General features: G+C 40.2%; 5 protein-coding genes and 1 long non-coding RNA gene across 7 annotated transcripts; 4 read left to right on the forward strand and 2 right to left on the reverse strand.

Annotated features, from left to right (window-relative positions):
* Positions 1-801: 801 nt before the first annotated feature.
* Positions 802-3,513, reverse strand: LOC137955344 (laccase-1). Its single transcript, XM_068802252.1, has 4 exons — positions 3,356-3,513; positions 2,444-2,685; positions 2,214-2,342; positions 802-2,010 (listed from the first exon to the last, which is right to left on the reverse strand). The coding sequence occupies exons 1-4, from the start codon at positions 3,511-3,513 to the stop codon at positions 905-907; spliced, it is 1,635 nt and encodes a 544-aa protein (XP_068658353.1). The 3' UTR covers positions 802-904.
* Positions 3,514-4,561: 1,048 nt separating this feature from the next.
* Positions 4,562-7,896, forward strand: LOC137955354 (pentatricopeptide repeat-containing protein At4g02750). The gene is made up of 2 exons (XM_068802263.1): positions 4,562-6,146; positions 6,665-7,896. Exons 1-2 carry the CDS (start codon positions 4,641-4,643, stop codon positions 7,469-7,471), a joined length of 2,313 nt encoding a protein of 770 aa, XP_068658364.1. The 5' UTR covers positions 4,562-4,640; the 3' UTR covers positions 7,472-7,896.
* Positions 7,897-8,504: 608 nt separating this feature from the next.
* Positions 8,505-10,615, reverse strand: LOC137955362 (serine carboxypeptidase-like 50). The gene has a single exon (XM_068802273.1). The coding sequence runs from the start codon at positions 10,569-10,571 to the stop codon at positions 9,213-9,215; it is 1,359 nt and encodes a 452-aa protein (XP_068658374.1). The 5' UTR covers positions 10,572-10,615; the 3' UTR covers positions 8,505-9,212.
* Positions 10,616-11,825: 1,210 nt separating this feature from the next.
* Positions 11,826-12,426, forward strand: LOC137952777 (uncharacterized). Its single transcript, XR_011112319.1, has 3 exons — positions 11,826-11,957; positions 12,063-12,112; positions 12,230-12,426. It is a non-coding gene; the product is annotated as an uncharacterized lncRNA (long non-coding RNA).
* Positions 12,427-13,299: 873 nt separating this feature from the next.
* On the forward strand, positions 13,300-15,239 carry LOC137965247 (large ribosomal subunit protein eL32z). Its single transcript, XM_068811605.1, has 4 exons — positions 13,300-13,406; positions 13,816-13,910; positions 14,599-14,780; positions 14,910-15,239. The coding sequence occupies exons 2-4, from the start codon at positions 13,821-13,823 to the stop codon at positions 15,037-15,039; spliced, it is 402 nt and encodes a 133-aa protein (XP_068667706.1). The 5' UTR covers positions 13,300-13,406; positions 13,816-13,820; the 3' UTR covers positions 15,040-15,239.
* Positions 15,240-16,008: 769 nt separating this feature from the next.
* LOC137955370 (uncharacterized) lies at positions 16,009-19,854 on the forward strand. Of its 2 annotated transcripts, none has more exons than XM_068802286.1 (10): positions 16,009-16,227; positions 16,340-16,482; positions 16,590-16,724; positions 16,919-17,029; positions 17,138-17,407; positions 17,541-17,740; positions 18,008-18,257; positions 18,335-18,448; positions 19,157-19,348; positions 19,474-19,854. In XM_068802286.1, the coding sequence occupies exons 1-10, from the start codon at positions 16,047-16,049 to the stop codon at positions 19,816-19,818; spliced, it is 1,941 nt and encodes a 646-aa protein (XP_068658387.1). In that variant the 5' UTR covers positions 16,009-16,046; the 3' UTR covers positions 19,819-19,854. The 2 variants fall into 2 exon arrangements, with proteins under 2 accessions (XP_068658387.1, XP_068658394.1); XM_068802293.1 differs by having other exon boundaries at positions 16,009-16,218.
* Positions 19,855-19,927: the final 73 nt, after the last annotated feature.

The raw sequence follows: 19,927 nt of genomic DNA on the forward strand, positions 1-19,927 counted from the left end.
TGATGGGCAGAGACTTGTTGTTTGTCTTATGAAGTGATACTCACTTTCTTTCTTTTTTTTTTTTTCTTTTTTTTTTAATGCGAAGAAGAGGAACTTGCAAATCGTTGATTGAGCAACATTTTCTGTTACTATTTGATTAGCTTAATCCGGCCGATCGCTGTTCCTGAGGATTTGCCAGCTTAAACATCATGTATCAAGGACTGGACATACATGTAAAAGATGGTTGTGAAACATCCACCAGGATCACCTCACGAAAACAGAGTAAAACTGTTAAAGAGGAATGCCGAATGCGACCCTGGGGGTCCGCAGTTTATAGTGTCTTAACGAGGAATCTGTTAAAAAGGGATAATAGTTGCGCGATGGCTGCAAATTGACGGCTACCACCACCTAACTGTGCATGGGTGCTGGCTCCTTTCAAGTGAGAGAGTGGGAAAAATGGCGGCAAGAAACATGGCTTGCAGGGCGTTTGTGTCCCTGAAAGGAATCAAAAGAGAAGATGAGCTAAGTATGTTGGGTTGAGGAGCAGGCCCGAAGAGGAGGCCGAGAAGTTTGTCAGGGGTAACCTCAAAAAGTATTTAAGAATGACTTGCGACTTTAAATCTTCTGACAGTGCGTTCGTCTCTTAATTCGCAAGTTTATTAGTGTCTTCTGCCGATTGGAACTTCTGTCGTTCTCAGTGAAAGAGAAAAAATCAGTTCGTACCGTCAATCTGCAGCGGCGTTATCAAATTTTAATGTCACATATTCAGGTAAACCCGTTGTTAAATTCTTTGTGGACATGTTTTAGAATCTCTGTGTCTTTGTATTTCTGGTATCCAACGTGGTCATGACGACAGGATGGTAGTTGGTGGGAAAATTTTACATAATTGGCAACAAATAATTACTGGGCTCAGTCTAAGGGGGTATTAGCAAAGCGGGAGATCTTCCGGAGGAGGGAGGATGGACTGAGAAGCTTCATGACCGTTCTTAACGATGAAGGCCATGGCTAGACCCCAGGTGGTGTGTGCTTCAAGATGACAGTGAATGAACCAAACTCCAGGATTATCTGCCTTCAAACGAAGCGCCGCCCATCCTCCACTGGGAACCGCCACCGTGTTTCTCTCCGGCGGGTCTATCAGATTGTAGTTTGCAGGGTCGCGATCGGCATCGAAGTTCCCGAACCCACTTCCGACGACAAAGAAATTATGGCCGTGGATGTGGATAGGATGGTTCTCCGCGTTGATGAAGCCTGTGTCTTGCAAAACAAACTCCAAGCTGATACCGTAAGGCACCATTAACAACTTGCTGCCGAACTCCGGATTCATGTTAATGTCTGCAGCCGGATGGGTGTAGTCAAACGGATGGAGCGGCTTCTCCGGAAAATCTGACCGTAAAAGGGCGCCGGTAGTCATGTTCTTATAGTAGCCCTGCAAGACAGAAATGGGTGGTCGCACAAAAGACTGGTTGTTAATGGAGGCGGAGAACCTCTTGCCGTTGAGACCCTTGCAGATCTTCTTGGGAGGACAATCTTGTAAGTTGAGGCTTATGGTGAGAAAAAACCGTTTTTCCACCTGCTTGGGGACATTACAAGGAAAACTGGAAGATCCCAGGCTTCGAAGCTGGTTAGAAAACTCGGTTGCAAAACGATTATCTCTCATTGGAGGGAGAAAATCCAGAGATATGCTTGTGGATGCAGGGAGGGTCTTCGGATCTCTCTTTGAGTACTCGTCGTATGTTATGAAACCCACTGCTGTCGTCTGGTCGAAGGGAACCATGGCAGTCGCGTAAGGCCCCACGGCCATGGGGAACGCTCCAGATTTGGATGGGCTGTCGGCTGACAGAAGCACATTCGTGGTCTGTCCAGGGGTGATCATGATTGAAGTGGTGGTGAAGGGTTTTATGTATGTGGCATCTACTTCGACGACTGTTAATGTGTGGTTGGCAATGGAGAAGAAGAGCTCGTCGTTGAGTGCTGCATTGATTAGTCTGATCATGTATGTCTTCCCGTGCTTCACTGTCTGGACAAAAGTATCTGTAAATTGGGCCAAAGGGAAACGGGATGAAATCGAATAAGCAAAATGGTTATCATTTCGAGTATAAGAATGGAATTCAGTGTTCTTTATTCATGGGACCAATGTTATACAAGAAATGCATGCTCCATGTGGCAAAAAGCATTGCTTTGATGAGATAATTGAGTCAAAAAGCAGAGGTAGGAGAAACTGGAAGAAAGTATACCCTTGACAGAACATGGATACAAGGGTCCAGGCAAGCCATTGATGGTGTATGCGTCTGAAACATTTGGGCCACTCCCATGCATTATAGTGTCTGCTTCTATTGCGTCCACTGCTCCATTCCACCATTCACCTAGTCAACACAGAAAAATCCTTCATCAGATAAGGACCTTTTACGCTGTTTAAGGTTCAGAAACTGTTCTTTAGTACTGTTTGTTTTATCTTTGAACTCACCGAATATTATGGGGATTTCTGCTTCGATAGGAGTGGAAAAGGGATAGGGCACGCGGGGGAAGATGATGAAAGCGCCGTGAACAGAAGCCCTCTGCCAGGAGAGATGAGCATGCCACCAGAGAGTGCCTCTCTGGTTTATGACCCTGAATCTGTACTTGTAGGAACGGTTGCTTTGAATGGGACACTGGGTGATGTACGCGGGTCCATCTGCCCATCCTGTCCTCATTTGCCTTACTCCATGCCTAAGAGGGAAACAGCCAAGCCACCGAGTAAACAATTGTTAGTCTTTCAATTACAGTCAAAAGCCCAGTTCGTCAATTCCTGGAAAAATATTTATATGCACTAGTGTTGACTCAAAACTCAGTTAATAATTTCAGTTGTTGGGGAGGTTTCAATAACAGTCGTTCTCACTGAAAGAGAAGACTCGGGTTTAATAGTAATAAATTTACAGACAACTGTTACAGTTCATGGCAAATAATAAGAGCACATGAACGGCTATAATGCAGAATTAAGCTTTATTGCATTAGGTGGTGGAGAGGGGAAAGGCCACCTATTCTCATGTTTACGTGGAACAAAAAGCTATCAAAGATGTGATCCACAGCGATGATGAAGGTCCCCCAATGCAGTTTCTGCATCATTCCAAACGTGCTGGTAAGCTTCCAGCACTCTCGGACCCCAATTTATGATGTTCTCTCTTTTATTTTCATATGTGACTCCCAGCTCAGTTCTCCTTAGATTGCCATTTGCTGGGGACGGCCGTAAAACAGGAAAGTTGCTTCGTCTCGTTAGTTCCAGAAAGAAACAAAGATGACGGAGAGAAACACAGCTGTTTAAACCAACCAAATCCCTGTTCTCTAAACGAAACGAAAATTTTGTAATTAAGAAGTAAATTAAATATGAGAGAAGGCTAACCAGTGGAGTGTGGTGTTGTCGCTTATCCGATTAGTGACCTTGATTTCGACCTCGTCCCCCTCGTAAATAGAGATGGAAGGACCTGGGTACATCCCGTTTACAATCAGCAGCTTCTTCGTGTGGCAGAGACGAGTCTCCGTCTTCCATTCCACCTGCATTGCTCGATCCCTTTCTCTTCAGTTACAAACAACAAAGATGGAAAGAAAAAGATTAAAAGAGAACATGGAAGCCTAATCTTATGCGCTTACATTGAAGTTAAAACGTCTCGTGGCAGGGAGAGGTGAAGGCCTTGCTTCGACCAGGACGCCAGTCCAGGGACAGAAGAAAGCAAGCATGAAGGAGGAAAAGAGCTTGTAGTAATACCTATCCATCGCTAGAATATGGGCGAAAGTTAAAACTCTTCTTGCACGACCATCCAGCTTATATTGACACTCGCTTACATCTACATGCAGTATTATATTTGAGGCCGGCCCTGGAGATATCATCATATGCTTTTTCTCTTCATTTGGGTGGATCATTTGTTTTCTTTTAAGGGCGTAGGTTGCTTAGAATGGACAAGAGAAGGATCAATGGTTCATCACCTGTGTCTGAGAACTCGGGTTGCTTTCTTGATGGTATCTAGTGCACTCATGTGGCACTAAAATAAAATAAAAAAAAAGTTCTTCTTCTTCAGTTTGCTCCATGCTGCTTCTCTATTAGGCTCTTGTACTTTCAACACTCCTCTTGTCATTTATCTAGTAAACAAAAACCCAATTGAAGCCTGCCCATTTCTTAATTTGGGATTAGGAACATAAGTGGGAGATTATTATTGTATATTAGCATCCTCATGAGTCATGACCAAGTCTACATTTCCCATCCCAGTTGTGAGGTTGACAGCCAGGGACCATAGTTTTAATCTTCAAGAAAATGAAGATTAGTTGTGGGTTATAATAGAGAAAACAGGAGATAGAAGGAAGAAGAAGGAGATTGAGGGTTCAAGTCTGGAACCTAACGATGCCCATCGATTGGTGGACTTGTTTGGCGGTGCCAACATTTCCTATCAACTAATAATTATATCTATTATGGAATTTGCAGTGGAGAAAACTCACTGGAGACTGAACTATCTCCCCTTCCTAGAGGATGAACTGGCCTGGGTTTCTTAAGAGTAGTTGGATTGTGGAACCACCCATTAAGACTAAAAAGTCTCCCAGCAAGTGGCCGCGATATTGAACGGGTTTTTAGCTGTTTTTAGTTGTTGTTTGTAATTGAAGGGGCACTCGGCAAGCAATGAGGCAAGCCCTCTATTATGCAAACCCGCGCAAATGCTTGTAAGCGCTTCAACGGCTCTTCCCGCGCGTTCCTGAACAGGAATTCAGATGCCTCCAATGAACTAGCCCTCCAGCGTACTCGAAGGTCTCTTGCTAAGAAACAACGCGACAAGTCTTCCTCCACCGGTACCGAGATTGTGAAATGGAATCAGAAAATAAGTCATCTCATGCGCAACGGCAGATGGGAATCAGCCTTCCAGATTTTTCAGCGCATGCCCCGAAGAACGACCGTTTCATGGAACGCCATGATCTCTGGATATTTGATGAACAACAGGGCCGATCTTGCTCAACAGATCTTCGAGGAAATGCCGGAAAGAGACTTGGTTTCGTGGAATATAATGATTAGTGGGCATGTCCGGGGCAAAAAATTGCAAGCTGCTCGTTTGCTGTTTGATAGGATGCCCCAACGAGACGTCGTGAGTTGGAATTCGATGCTCTCGGGTTATGGTCAGAATGGATATGTAGATGAAGCGCGAGAAATCTTTGATAGAATGCCAGTGAAGAACTCGATATCATGGAATGGGATACTTGCTGCTTATATACAGAATGGACGGTTCGAAGCTGCTTGTCAGCTTTTTGATTCGGTCTCACAGTGGGACATAGTTTCGTGGAATGCAATGATGGCAGGGTATGTGCAGAAGAAACGTTTGGATGATGCGCACGCTCTATTTGATCGAATGCCAGAGAGAGACCTGGTGTCTTGGAACACTATGATATCTGGTTACGCGCAGATGGGAAAATTGTCAGAGGCAAGGAAGTTATTTGAGGAGTCGCCTGAACGTGATGTGTTTACATGGACTGCCTTGGTGTCTGGATACGTGCAAAATGGGTTTTTGGACGAGGCAAGAAGAATATTTGATGAAATGCCAGAGAGGAATTGTGTATCATGGAATGCAATTATAGCTGGATATGTGCAAAACGGAAGGATGGATGAAGCTAAGAAGTTGTTTGATGAAATGCCCTCCAAAAATATCAGTTCTTGGAACACAATGATCACAGGTTATGCCCAAAATGGAGATATAGACTCTGCTAGACGTCTCTTTGATGAGATGCAGCAAAGGGATTCTGTCTCTTGGGCAGCGATGATTGCTGGTTATTCACAAGGGGGGTGCAGTGAAGAGGCTTTACGTCTATTTATAGAGATGGAGAGAGATGGGGAGAGATTGAATAGGTCAAGTTTTACATGTGTTTTAAGTACTTGTGCTGATATTGCAGCTCTGGACTGTGGAAAGCAAGTTCATGGGAGGCTTGTGAAAGCAGGTTATGAGATGGGTTGCTATGTGGGGAATGCACTTCTTGCCATGTATTGCAAGTGTGGAAGCATTGACGAAGCATACGATGTATTTAAGCAAATGCCAGAGAAGGATGTGGTGTCATGGAACACAATGATCACTGGTTATGCAAGACATGGATTTGGCAAAGAAGCACTTAAGATCTTTGAATCAATGGCTTCAACGGATATCACACCTGATGATGTTACCATGGTAATGTATCTGTTATCCTTTTTCTCTGTCAGAAATATGAATTGTTATCATCATAGTTTGAAAAGATTCATATCATAGTTTAAAAGATTCAGTTCAGAAGTGATATATAACTCTAGGTAAAACAACATGTAGCTTGTTATTATATTATTTATTTGAACAATAATTATTTATTTATTGCTGTTCATGACTTATTTTTTCTAGCATTAGTCTTCCTTTAAGTATAACTCAGCATGCCATACCTGATAGCCTTTTCTGGACCTTGATTTCACACTCTTTGTTTTGTTCAATGTTTCTAAAGGAGAGATAATGAAGTGTACTAAATTACTTAAACGATGTCTCTACAGATGTTATAAAATTGATTTTTGAGGTTCCCTTTTCCATTGATATTTCAATCAGGTTTTTTTGCGCTTGGTTTCGGAAGATAGAAGTGTGCAATTGTCCTTATAAAATTGCAGTACATCGCTAGCATACTGTGCACTTCACTTTCTCCCCAATCTTATATTTTCTGTCCTTTTCAGGTTGGTGTCCTATCTGCATGTAGCCATACTGGCTTAATAGATAAAGGTATCAAAAGCTTCTACTCAATGAAACAAATGTACAACATTGAACCGAAGGCTGAGCATTACACTTGCATGATAGATCTCTTGGGCCGAGCAGGTCGCTTGGAAGAAGCCTATTCACTCATGAAAAGTTTAACATATGAACCAGATGGCACTATGTGGGGTGCATTGCTAGGTGCTAGTAGAATGCACGGCAATACTCAGTTGGGGGAGATGGCTGCTGAGAGGATTTTTGAGATGGAACCAAAAAATGCTGGTATGTATGTTCTTCTGTCAAATCTATATGCTACCTCCAGAAGATGGACTGATGTGGATAAGATGAGATTGTACATGAGAGAAAGAGGAGTTTCAAAAGTCCCTGGTTTCAGTTGGATTGAGGTCAAGAACAAAGTTCACACATTTTCTGTTGGGGATTCTTTACATCCTGATAAGGAGAAGATTTATGCTTTCTTGGAAGAGTTGGACTTACAGATGAAAAAGGCTGGTTATGTGTCTGCCACAAAAATGGTGTTGCATGATGTGGAAGAAGAGGAGAAGGAGCACATGCTCAGACACCATAGTGAAAAACTAGCTGTTGCATTTGGGATATTAACTATACCAACAGGAAGACCCATCCGAGTGATTAAGAACCTCCGAGTATGTGAAGACTGTCATAATGCTATTAAGCATATATCCAAGATCGTTGGGAGGTTGATTATATTAAGGGATTCAAACCGGTTTCACCATTTTGAAGGTGGTTTTTGTTCTTGTGGGGATTATTGGTGAGAGGAAGAAGAAAGTTGAGGTACACTAAGATGTCAAAACAACTGGTTAAAGCCAACCCCAGGTCGAACTACTGATGAAGCAGAACCAGTCAACCATCCCAGTTCTGTCACGGTATACAACCGGCACAGGTGCAGCATAAAAGAGGCAGATAAACATGGAAGAAGAAAATTATCAAAATGGCTTTTGATGTTATTTTCCAGATACAGCTAGCTGATCAGAAGACCTTGCTTAATCTAAAGAAGATGCTCAAATAAGTTAATTACAAGAGATTGGTCAAGCTTATGATCTTCATATAAGTGCACAAGACCCATGGCCCTGTCAGATTATGGGTTGAATCTGGGGAGTCTGCATTAGTGCTTTCATATTGAGTTAAATCGGTCACCCAATAGGGAGGGGCCGAATACTATTCCTTTGGAAATGTAACATAAAATGATCATTTGGAATTATATTATGTTGTTTGATCGTGCCTAATGAGGTGATTAGGTAGGATTAATGAACTTACTGATTTAATTTAAATAAATTAGGAAAAATAATATCAAAAAGAGTCTTTCCTCTCAATCTCAATAATGTTGAGGGTGTCACTTTAGAAGTTACATTATTTACAAGAGGGTCATTTTCTTCATTATACATATTAATTTATTATTTTATCGATTCTACTTCACTAATACACTTGACTTTACTAGAGATCTCAAAAAGAAAACCCCCATGAGATCACTGAGTCACAGTTCAAATTCTCTGCCACCATAGTAAAACCTTCCAAATTCTTCCGAGTTCAAAAGCATCGGATTCTGTTTGAGCATAAAACCCAAAATCGAAAAGTAATAATAACAGTGACTAAATCAAATTACTGAAAAATATGTTCCTCTAAGTTCAGAAAGAGAAACTTGTTCCAGGTTGTTCATAATTCATACAGCACTCTCTTCTGGTTCAAACATCAAATGTTCTTTCGGTTTGGCACACACAACGAGTTCTTTCTCCCCAAAAGAATCTATCTAAAATACTAGAAACCTGAATTTTAATATTCAAGCATCAACTGAACAACATGATATTCTGCCATTCATGTTCTGATTGGACTGGTTTCTGGTTGTAATTTCAAAAGAAACAGAAAAAAAAACCCTCAAAGCTATCAAGCAACACTGTCAGACAAGAGTCAATAGCATCCCCCCAAGATTTTTTTTATTTTTTTTTATTTTCCATTGCTGCAACCTTTGTCAAGAATCCAACCTTCACTGGTTCGAGAGAACTCACACTCTCCATACTCAGGAAACATAACTTGTTCTAGAGAAGCTTTGGTGGTGAGAACTAGCAGTGTGCTTTCATCGCAGGGAGAGGATCAAGTCTACGAACTTAAAATGAGTAAAGCACAATCTTAGCTCTAACTACTCTATAAGAATCGAGAAGTTAAATCCCTTTGAACTTTGTGAAAATAATGACAGAGAAGGAAAAGGTAAATGATGTTTCACATTAATCATCTTCTAATGGCAAAAACGTACAAACTTTGTGCCGTGAAACACTGGGTTGAGATTGTATTTATCAATTTCATACTACAGATTAAGTGTTTAGGATGACAGTAACCCGAACTACTGTTCAAGTATCAAGGAAACGACACAATAATCTATAAAAACAGTTCAATGCATTGAACTGATTTCCTAGTGTTACTATGAAATAAGCAAAAAAACTGGATACCCATCTTGCAACAGTGAAACACAAGCGCCACTTGACTAGAAGTTAATTTTGTGATTCAATCTCTAAAACTATTCGATGGTTTACTGAAAATTGTTCCTCTGCTCTCATTGCTGAACATACCTTTTTCTAGAATCCAGTCCTCAATCATGGCTTGAGAACTCAGACTCTGGTCGGTAGGAACCAGGTGCCCTGCCCCTGAAACTACAGCAAGAGTTAAACCACCCCATCTCTGAACATATCCACTGAGCACTCCATTCACTTCCCATACCTTCCGCTCTGCCATTAGAAACATCTCCAGTTCCTTCCACTCCATCTGTTGAACCCAAGCCTCGGTAGAGACAACTCCATCTTGCAAATCGAACTGTCCTTGGTACAGCAAAACCTTGCTCTTCCTCACCAATGACTCCACCATGAATTTTACACTCTTCATCACGTCCTCACTTAAGGCACCGTCAACAGTATCGCTACAAACCTCAAAAACAATATTCCCCTTTGCACCTAGAACTTTCTTCACCTCTTCATTTTGAAGAAAATCGGTCACCATCTGTGTCTCATAAGGCTTCTGCCTTCTGAAGTCATATAGTGTAGGCAAACCAGTCATGTTTAGCAGCGCATCTAAAACCTTGTTTCGCGCTTCCCTCGCCTCCTGCCATTTTTCTTCTCTAGTCAATCTCACAGCCTCGATTTGAAGTTGCTCCAGTTGGGTCTGCTGTCTCCGGTTGATGAGGCCAGAGAAATAAGCGGTTACCGCATGTGTAGCCACCTGGGTGACTGGGTGCGTTAGCCCGTCTCCGATCGCTACCCCCTGTAAATTAATCTGTCGAGAAGGGGATAGACGTGAGTTCTGGTTCAAGAGATAGTACCCAAATGCCGGAACATATTTCCCAGCATAGCTCTCGCCAGTTAAATAAAGTGGACGGGAGCTGAAGGTGGGATTTGCAGAAAGAAATGATGTGAGAGCTATGAAAAGGTGCCTTGCAACGGCAGTCTGGTCTCTAGGAATCTCCCCGGGTGAAGCTGCAACACTAAATCCAGCTCCGATCGGATTGTCGATGAAAATCAAGCCGAATAGACGATTCCAAGATCCTGGATTCGGATTTAGCGTTAGGTTGTGTCGGTTGGTGGGATCAGAAGTAACAAGCCAAGGGCCGAGCTCCAGGAAGTTGCCAAGCATAGAGGAGCAGCCGGGTCCTCCTTGGAGCCAGACGAGAAGAGGCGTTTGACTCAGAGGTGAACTGGGTTGTTGAGCTTCATAGAATGTGAAGAAGATGGCGGAGCCCGAAGTCGTGTTTACTGGGAGGTAGCCGGATTTAGTGGGAAGGGCATCTTTCGGAAAGAGAATGGTGGCGGCCGCCGGGAAGAAGAGGGGGACGGAGGCGCAGAGGAAGATGACGAAAGCAACCGAGGACGCCATCGAAGTTACCAATTGGAAGAGCAGAATTAATTTAGGATTTTCATTTTATTTCGCCTCTTGGGCTTTGATGCTGGTGGATCAGAGGTTTTATATAATTAAATATTTTTTAACATAATTAATTCGTTATTTTACTTAATACCATAATTTAATTATTTTACTTTAAGATATTATTTAATTTAATACAATATTTAGTAACAAATAATTTAGTTTTAAAATTTTTATTTGTTGGTAGAAATATTTTACCTTTTTTATAATAAAAAAATATAAATTTTGTATTAATTAATTAAAATAATTTATTCTTACCTATTTAACACCTTTTATTATCTACACAAAATATTTTAAATTAAAATAATTATTAAAATTTATTTTAGAGTTTAAAAATCTAATTTATCCGTACATGTGTTTATTACTTTATATATATAAATATTTAAAAATAATATTTTATTATATTTAAAATATTTAAATCATTAAAATATTTTTGAAAAATATTTATTTTTTTAGAATATATATTTTAAAAATTTTAAAATTATTTTCATAACTAAAATTATTTAAAAATAATTTTAAAAATAAAAAAATACTTTTAATAATTATATTAAAACTCGGATAGTCGGCTTCTAAACCATGTCCCTTATAAAACAAAAACTGTTACTTAGGCCAGCTTCTACTGTTCTACTGTTGGAGTTGCCTCTTCAACTGGCCACCCTGTGGCCTGTCCCCTCTGTAACTCTTGATTTGGCTTTCACACCCGTTAGGTCTGTTACCAGACTAAATGGATGCATATTTCTTCCTGCACAAGTCAGGAACATGATTTATGAAAAAAATAAGCCGCATCCTAATGATTCACACAGGATTGAACTATCTGCGGAGGAAAAAGATGATTGAATTGGTGCATTATCACTTCATCATCGTCGTCATCATCATCACCGTCATCGTCATCTGTTTTATCAAAGGCAAGAAGAGGGAGAACAGATTCATGGGAGAGGACGAGTCTGAAAACATCCAGAATAGTAACTTCGCCGTCTTATTGTGCAGACCTGTCCGTTTCTCCTGCCGCTATAAGACACTCAGTTTTCAGTTTTTGTCTCCGAACACCCCCACGTCGCCCACCACCTCTCTGCTCCCTTTGCCTGCTTCTCTCTCTCTCTCTCTCTCTCTATAAAAGCTCTCCTGCTCTCTCTGTCGGTGGGGTATGGTGTCTAAAGCACCATAAGGCATTATCACCAGTCCCTCCGTTCTTATCATTCACGACGCACCTGGAACTTCTGTCCTGTTTCTTCTCCTGGGTGAAATCAATCAATATGTTCCCTTCTTCGTCTTGTCTTCTCGTTCTCCTCCTTTTCTCTGTTGTCATTCATCAACCTTGTTCTGCAACGCGAATTCTCCACGGTAAGTGGAGAATTTAGTTCATGTTAAGATCTTGTCTTCTTCTTTATTTTTTTTCTCTTCTCACTGTTATGTACTGAACAATCAATGATTCTGAATGTCCTCTAGATGGTGAGAATGCTGCGGCAAGGGCTTCATTTGGGCGATCAGCGGACTGGGTGAGCTTCCATTCTCTCTTCTTTAGTGCTTATAGAGCACAGCTCTCGAATCCGTTTCATTATAAATGAACAAGTGGATTTGAACGAGCACAATTTGTTCTTTTTCTTCTGTTCTAGGTAGTGGTAAAGGAGGGAGGCGAGCATGTTCCGAGGGTGGAACTGCATGAAGTGCACTCAGGACCCAACCCCATCAGCAATTCCGATCCGATGCAAGTGAGTGAAGCCATCCCAAGAGGTTGCCCATGAGTGATCTCTATTGCACGTACAGGTTTTGCTAAAGTACTAGTGTAGAAAGTAGGAAAATTTGTGTTCATAACTGGCTCATGAAAATAAGTTGCTTGAGAATAGCAGTTCTTTCTTTCTTTTCGCTAAACTTTTACATAAAGAGAACCTAATCTCTGGCTGCTCGAACCAGTAATATATGTGAATGTAATCCGAGAATCTAATCAAAGGTAGCGGCAGAAGAAGAAGATTCTTACGAAAACATCAAACTGAAAAGAAAACGGAGGAATGAGAGGAAGCAGAAGGAAATACCGCCGCCGCATTCACCGTCAGGAGTACCAACGCTCTTGGTTGATGCGTGAAGTTTACCAGTGGCTTTTTTTATCTGGATCCTGGCCTGAGGTGGAAGGCGAGACGGAGAGAAACTGAAATCCACCATGTGGTCGTTGCAGAGCAAAACGTCATGATTAATTAATTGGCCTGTGCCTAACGCAAGTACACATGTATGCCGTAACGTTCAAATCTCAGGGATTCAGGGTTTCTGTTTTATACACATGGTTACTATTCGGAACCTGCTGAGGCAGGTGGGTTCACCCGGAGGAGTCGTCGTTGAAAATAGAAGGGATAAAACCAACCTTTAGACCCCAACTCATTTCCTTCTAAACCTGGGAGGCGAGTTGACTCAGTATAACACGTACCCATGTTGTTTTTGGTGGAAGAGGGGAGCCGAGGTTGATTTATCTAACAAATGTGACACATTCACCCTGCAAATTAATGCGCAATGACTCAGACACTTACCGGTAGGGTCTCTGTTTTAATGGGTGATTTGCATTCCGATCACGTTGAATCGACGGTTAAAACTAAAAAGCGTAGCAACGATGGGCGGCAGCAGGAGGGAAGTGTGGTAACCAAAAGAACCCTAGCGGGGTACGCTAGCGCGTGTAAGTGACCTTAGCGTCCTGCCTTTGCAATAAGATCCAAAACCCTAGCCGCACTTTCTTCTTCTTCTCTAGGCTCAGGGTTTTGAGAGCCCTTCAGGTCGAGCAGACAAGAGGAGGAGATTCCCCTACTGGTAAGTTTCTTTCAATACCTTTGTCTTGGTTCACTCTTGTTGATATGTTCTCTCCATCGATAGTTCGTCAACTTATTCTCCACCTTATTTTTGTTGTTTTCCTTTATTATTCGATTATCATTGTTATTGAGTAATTATCTGTCATTTTTAGCTGGTGATTCTAGGTTTTGGCAGGCTCGATTCATATGTTACATGTGACTACGTTTTCTGATCTGTGTTTTACTTATGCCGTTGTGCTTTTAGTTGTTTAATCATACGTTTCCACCTATTCTGGTTAGTATTTGTTATCCTTTTGTCTTTGTTGCCTGCAGTGGTTTGTGTTTTGATGTGAAGTGGAATTATTGAGCTACCTCTTCAGCTAATTGGTGCTTTTACTTACGGATGTTTTTTTGTCATTTTGGTTTTGTAGGAGCGATGGCTGTGCCTCTGTTGACTAAGAAGATCGTGAAGAAGCGCGTCAAGAAGTTTAAGAGGCCCCAGAGTGACCGGAAAATCTCTGTCAAGGTATTTGCATTTGCTATTGACTGAACTTGTGCGTCTGCTGCAGGAGTTATATTTTCTGGTTTCTCGTTGTTTCGTCTATATTTCTGACATTAGCAATCATTGGCTTCTTAGAGAATGCCTTGCGAGCCGAAATCTCTTCCTGAATGGGTGCTTTTATACGTTGGAGTTTTTTTAAGTGGAAATCTATGATGTGATGTCTTAAGTTCAAATTTTGTTCTGTTTGCGGATCAACTCTTGTCATGGATATACTTAATAATCTCCGGAAAAGAGCGTAGTTGGAAAGCGTAATTGAGACTCTTTTCAAATACTTTAATTGGTTTGGATGGAAACTGGCTAGTATTTGAAACCGTCTGAAAATCACACTCAGAAGTATTACTGAATCTCATAATTTATCTGTTTACTTCGCTCAAACTGTGTTGTAGTTTAGCAAGCAAATTTAATTGCATGACTGGCCTGTATCAAACTTCTGTTTGGTACCTTCTCTCTTTCGATTTTTAATTGTAAGTTCCCCAGTTGTTTTCTATTTTGCAGGACTTTATAATTACTTAGCACTTTTGTGTTTCTTTTTTTGTTTTTTATATAAGCTGGTTTTACTTTTATTTGGAAATACTTTAGGAGGCGATCATGGTTCCTTTGCATCTTCAATATCTTCATGGTTTTCCTGATTCTATTGAAATCAATTGTGCAGCCAAGCTGGCGTAGACCCAAGGGTATTGACTCTCGTGTGAGGAGAAAGTTTAAAGGATGCACATTGATGCCTAACATTGGATATGGCTCAAACAAGAAGACCCGCCATTACCTTCCAAATGGCTTTAAGAAGTTTTTGGTCCACAATGTTCAAGAGCTTGAGCTGTTGATGATGCATAACAGGTATGTTTTTTTCTTTTTCTTTTTTCTGGTTATTGCTTTCTGATTGATGTTGGCTTTTGCAAGTGAAATACACAGTTCCGGTCTCACTTGTATTTAATGGTGTGGCTATTTGTCCCATGTAATCTTCAGGATTTACTGTGCTGAAATTGCACACAATGTGTCCACCCAAAAGAGGAAGGCAATCGTCGAGCGTGCTGCACAGTTAGATGTGGTAGTCACCAACAAATTGGCTAGGCTGCGCAGCCAGGAGGACGAGTGAGCTTGATTCTTGGTTGCCCTGCGTGTGTAGGGAGAGCTTATTTAGATTAGTCCTTAATACTGAAAAGAAGATTTTGTTCTGTGATTTCGGTTGGTTCTTGAACATTCAGCTGAATGTCATTAGGTTATTTTGAATTGTTTGCTTGTCATGCATGTTACCTGTCTCTTAACATCAAATGAATTTCTGCTTTTCTTGGATAATTTGTTTATGCTAGCACTCCCTGACCGTGTATTTGCTGTGATCTTTGCAATTGTTTGATCGGATGTGCGACTTATTTGGTTATCCCCAGCTTCCAAGTGGATTTCTGTTTGGTTAAAAGAGGCAGTTAAGCAATCGGTCACCGAATGTTTTTCTATAAGAGCTCAATGCGTCTATCGACATTTATCCCTCGTTCCAATTTACGCAAGGCCTCACTAAGTCCAATCACTCGGTTGGTCTGAGGCCATTCAAAAATCAATTGTTGTCGAAAAAATATGAATCTAAATAATATAAGCTTAAATTTATAGGATTTGAATTGAATTTTGAATGATTTAAAATTTGATTTTTTATTTTATACATTTTTTTTATTTTTCATTTTCTGTTGATATTTAATTTTTAATTTTTATCTAACGTTATAAATAATGTAATTGAGTGAATGGCATTTTTGTAAATAGGCTAATTTTATAAAGAAAAAAATTCAGTCAAGGTGGGCAGTCTCATTTTCGTTATTTTTAATTAAATTAAATTTTTATAAGAAAGGTTTTTACCAGCAATGGAAAAAAAAAAAGGTATGGAGTCGAAGGGAAGTAAACAAAAAAGAAAAACGTAAATAATAGAGGGAGGGAGGGCTCCTTGGCCGTCGCCTTCGGAACTCGATCTCTGCAGTAGAATTTATGGGCCTGGGTCAGAGCCCACACAACTTGCTCTCAGTTCTGGAACATAACTTCTTCGATTCTCCAGTGCAGTGAGGAATCCAAGCGTTGTGGTCTTCTTCAGTTTCTTCGCAGCGTAGCCGCGGGAGGGCAAGGATGCGTCAGCTCTCGTTCCTCTCCCCCTCCGTGTCGTTCTCTATCCTTCCTGCTCATTCCTTCACTGCATCTCTCTTCCTAAAACCTTCCGCAATTCAGTCTACTCCATGGATGAAAACTCATTTTAGCTGTTCGCTTTTTTCTCGAAATCGGCTTTCTACTCCTTTACGAAGTACAGCTGGTGAACTTCAGGCCTTTTCGTTCCATTCTACTGATATTGAAAAAATTAACTTTTTTTTTTTACTCTAATATTGTTATGGGGTTCATGTTTTTCAATTTCCCCATTCTTCCAGAGGTTCATTCCGTAGTTGAATGCGAAAGCATCCCAGACGAATCTGAATTTATTGAAATTGGGTATATATGTAATGTTCATGGCCTTCAAGGAGAGCTCCGCGTCAGACCCACGACTGACTTTCCCGAATTACGGTTTTCTACGGTATCATCTGAACTTGGACATCCTTTTTCTTTTTATTGACACTGATTAGGTTTCGTTCCTTTGCTTGGATTTTACCTTATTTTTTTCCTGAAATTTCCATCCAGTAGCCAGGGAAAAGATGGCTGAGAGTTCGCATTTTGGGGAAAGAACGGATTCAAGAAGTTGATTTGACAGAGGGGAGAGGCCATCCTGGAAAAAAAATTTGGATAATAAGTCTTGGTGGAGTTGATACGGTTGAAACGGTTAGTACCCTATGTACGTTCAACATTATCTTTGTTTTATTGGAGGATAGCTGCTTTTTACGAAGAGCAGCTAGACTATTTGGGTTTTTTTTTTTTTTTTTTTTTTTTTGAACATCTTTCCTTTGAATTTTCATTTTACACTTATGCTTTCAAAGGTGTAAAAATAGCCACTTGTTTTATCTTACTCTTATCAGGCCAGGCAATTTGTGGGGTCAACGTTACTTGTTAAAGAGGCCGACCGTCCAGTATTGGAGGAAGGGGAGTTCTACATTCCCGATCTTGTTGGCATGAAAGTTATTCTTAAGGTTAGATATTTTATCAAAAAAACAAATTCAACGTGATTATTTATGTTTCTGTTTTGTTGACATTGGAAAACTCTGATTATATGGAGAAGTTCCTTCTTTCTCCTGTAGGAAACAAAAGAACCAGTTGGCTCTGTTGTTAATGTCTTCAACTGTGGGTCCAGTGACCTCTTACAAGTGATGCTTAACCCAGCTAAAGCAACAAACGATTCACTTAAGAATGAAGCAGCTCCTGGTCCTCTTGTGTGGATCCCATTTGTTGAAGCAATTGTTCCAGATGTTGATATGAACAAAAGAGAAATACATATTACACCTCCTGAAGGCTTACTTGAATTGAACATCCGTTCTGATGGGAGATCAAAGAAAGAACGGCGCAAACTGGTTTGCTCTATTCCTTCGTTTTATTTTGCATGTAAATATGCAGTTAGAAAAACAAGTTCACCTGAAGCTACAATATATACTGATTATGAGTTCTTGCAATATCTAGTGTGCTAAAATCTTATGAATAACTCAGGAATGGAAACAAAGAAAGAAGATGCAACAGCGCCTCGTTGCTGCAAAGAAAAAGCTGAATGAGATGGGCCAGCAGCATATTCTACAAGGCTTTTCATTCGGAGAGAAGGCTGAAAAGGCTTCACTTGCAAATCAGATTGCTTCTGTGAACTTCAAGCTGTTACAACGAGCAATGCAAAGTCTCCACATCTCCCCTAGCAGGTATCATGAAGTAATTTATCCCCATAAGATTTTGTATGATCCGTGCACTATCTCTCTTGGATGCAATTTTCTTCTTACTTGAATGCTTAGTTTGAGTCTCAGAATGGTGATATAGGTACCTAGGATCCAACTTGTCTGAATTAAAAATGCATGTTGGTCATGGAATTCATTTGTGAATTAGCTCACCAGCTACTCTGTGCTACTTGCTAATGTTGAATGCTGATCAAATTCAGCTCCTTACATCTTTTTTTTTTTTATGTGGACCAGATATAGTTTGACTGAGTTTATTAATACTAACTGGACTAAGCTGTCAAAGGGTGCTGTAAGAATACGTAAGGAATCCCTTGTTTCTTATGGAAGTAAGGGGAAACCAGATACAATTGATGGAAAGGGATGCCAGCTTGTGTCAACAGGCAAAGTTGCTGTGGTTTTGGTAATTTCTGGCAAAGACTTGGATACCAGCTCTGAGAACCCCTACACCCATTTTCAAGTATTTTTTGATGAGGAACTGCCTGAGGTACCATGCTTTACTGCCTCCTCTCTCTGTTTCTCTGTCTCTCTGTTTCTCTTTGAAATCAATGTGAAGTGTTACAGGTAGAAGAATGGCGTACCAAGATGCCTCTTTTGTTGGTATGCCCATCTAGTGAAATCCAGGCTTTTCAACAACTCTTGTCAGACCACAACCACTATGGTTTTGATGCTGAAAAGGTTTGCATGCTTACTGGCCTAGCTGCTTTTTTCTGTTAGTTGCAGTACCATTGCTTTGTCTATCACATCATAGGAAATTTGAAACACCTAGTGTTCAGGTATCCCCTATTTAACCCAACTTTTACTAGTCCATTTACTCGTTGTCTGACACTCCAAAGTACGGGCCATGCCAACTATTATTGAAATTTATATGTGAAATGAGGCCGACTTTTTTTAAAAGAACTGTGAGAAGGATATACCTCTAAATTTTCACTAGGACCCTGCATAAGTTTTATGCCTGCTTGGATGTAGCCGCAGTTCTTTCGAACATGTACCTTTTTTCTAGCATGTCTTGGGCTGTGTATTAGTAGGGACAAGAGAGGGTTATTTTGTTAAACATTTCTGATTATCCTATAGTTATTTCATTACCCATTTACATAAATATTTTTTTTTAAAATAATGTATTTACATAATAATAAACATAAAATCACCTTATGTAAGCCAAATATATAATTTTAATGTACTGTAACAGGTCATTTTGCTCAAGTCATAAAAAAGGGTATTTTGTTTCATTTTCTGTAGTGGAATGATAATCTGGTAAAGTTGTGTACCTTATGTATATCCTTGTAGAATAGTACTTATCCGCTATTTCTTTTGTAATTTTCAGATTTTTTATTTTTTTTATTTTTTTTATAGTTTAGGCTGTATTCCCTTTTGATGGTTTTATAGGTCTGGTTCTTGGAAGAAGAGAAATTACCTCTTTTCAGCAGCTCAATGACAGATGAAAACATTCACAAGATTTTGTTAGGATCTCCTTGGCAAATACTTCAATCTCCTGTGGGATCTGGTGGAGTCATTAGCTTGCTTACATCTCATAATGTGGTCACCAATCTCTCTGATATGGGAATAGAATATGTGGAGGTAAGTCATCTGAAAATATGGGTTGTTTTCTTCTCAAGGAATGACGGAATCATTTTATGAAAGTTCTTCCTAAATTTAGTATCTTTCAATCATTGCCATGTTTAACCCATGCTACTATTTTGCAGATATGCACTTTGGGACGAAGATCTAAACTAGGAAATCCATATTTTTTTGGACTGGTTGAATCAAGTGGTGCTGATGTTGGCGTGAAAACTTTGGATGAAGAAGAAGATAACGATGTGTTTGACATGATATTCTCCATCCGATTTCTGAAGAAGATAACAGAACAGATAGATAAATATGAGTTTTTTCCTGTGCCAAAGGTAAGTTCGTATGTTGAGAAGCAAGATAAAGAGTGGATTGATGTTGCAGACACCTCACCTAATTCATACGAGTTGCACTGCTCCATCTATAGCTTTCTCAATGCTTCCTCTCCTGATAGGATCTGTTTAGTCCAAATTGCAGAATGATCTTCAAACATTATATTATAATCAAAAGTATTTACAACGGATATATGCACTATGCTGTATATAGAAAATTATGATACGGTTGTATTAGCCGGTTTTGACAGATGAGAAG

This window comes from Aristolochia californica, unplaced genomic scaffold (genome assembly GCF_029961685.1).
Source record: "Aristolochia californica isolate CCGP_79_NKW_82.1479 unplaced genomic scaffold, dmAriCali1.0.hap1 SCAF_1, whole genome shotgun sequence".
Taxonomy (NCBI): Eukaryota; Viridiplantae; Streptophyta; class Magnoliopsida; order Piperales; family Aristolochiaceae; genus Aristolochia; species Aristolochia californica.

Excerpts from the sequence above, each read along its gene's own strand:
- LOC137955362 (XM_068802273.1), bottom strand. The coding sequence starts at position 10,571 with ATGGCGTCCTCGGTTGCTTTCGTCATCTTCCTCTGCGCCTCCGTCCCC.
- LOC137955344 (XM_068802252.1), bottom strand. The coding sequence starts at position 3,513 with ATGCAGGTGGAATGGAAGACGGAGACTCGTCTCTGCCACACGAAGAAG. Across the intron at positions 2,686-3,355 it reads GACAACACCACACTCCACTG|GCATGGAGTAAGGCAAATGA; the intron begins GTTAGCCTTCTC and ends TTTCCCTCTTAG. Across the intron at positions 2,343-2,443 it reads AGAAATCCCCATAATATTCG|GTGAATGGTGGAATGGAGCA; the intron begins GTGAGTTCAAAG and ends TGTGTTGACTAG.
- LOC137965247 (XM_068811605.1), top strand. The coding sequence starts at position 13,821 with ATGGCTGTGCCTCTGTTGACTAAGAAGATCGTGAAGAAGCGCGTCAAG. Across the intron at positions 13,911-14,598 it reads ACCGGAAAATCTCTGTCAAG|CCAAGCTGGCGTAGACCCAA; the intron begins GTATTTGCATTT and ends TCAATTGTGCAG. Across the intron at positions 14,781-14,909 it reads CTGTTGATGATGCATAACAG|GATTTACTGTGCTGAAATTG; the intron begins GTATGTTTTTTT and ends TGTAATCTTCAG.
- LOC137955354 (XM_068802263.1), top strand. The coding sequence starts at position 4,641 with ATGCAAACCCGCGCAAATGCTTGTAAGCGCTTCAACGGCTCTTCCCGC. Across the intron at positions 6,147-6,664 it reads CACCTGATGATGTTACCATG|GTTGGTGTCCTATCTGCATG; the intron begins GTAATGTATCTG and ends TGTCCTTTTCAG.
- LOC137955370 (XM_068802286.1), top strand. The coding sequence starts at position 16,047 with ATGCGTCAGCTCTCGTTCCTCTCCCCCTCCGTGTCGTTCTCTATCCTT. Across the intron at positions 17,408-17,540 it reads AGAAAGAACGGCGCAAACTG|GAATGGAAACAAAGAAAGAA; the intron begins GTTTGCTCTATT and ends TGAATAACTCAG. Across the intron at positions 19,349-19,473 it reads TGGGAATAGAATATGTGGAG|ATATGCACTTTGGGACGAAG; the intron begins GTAAGTCATCTG and ends ACTATTTTGCAG.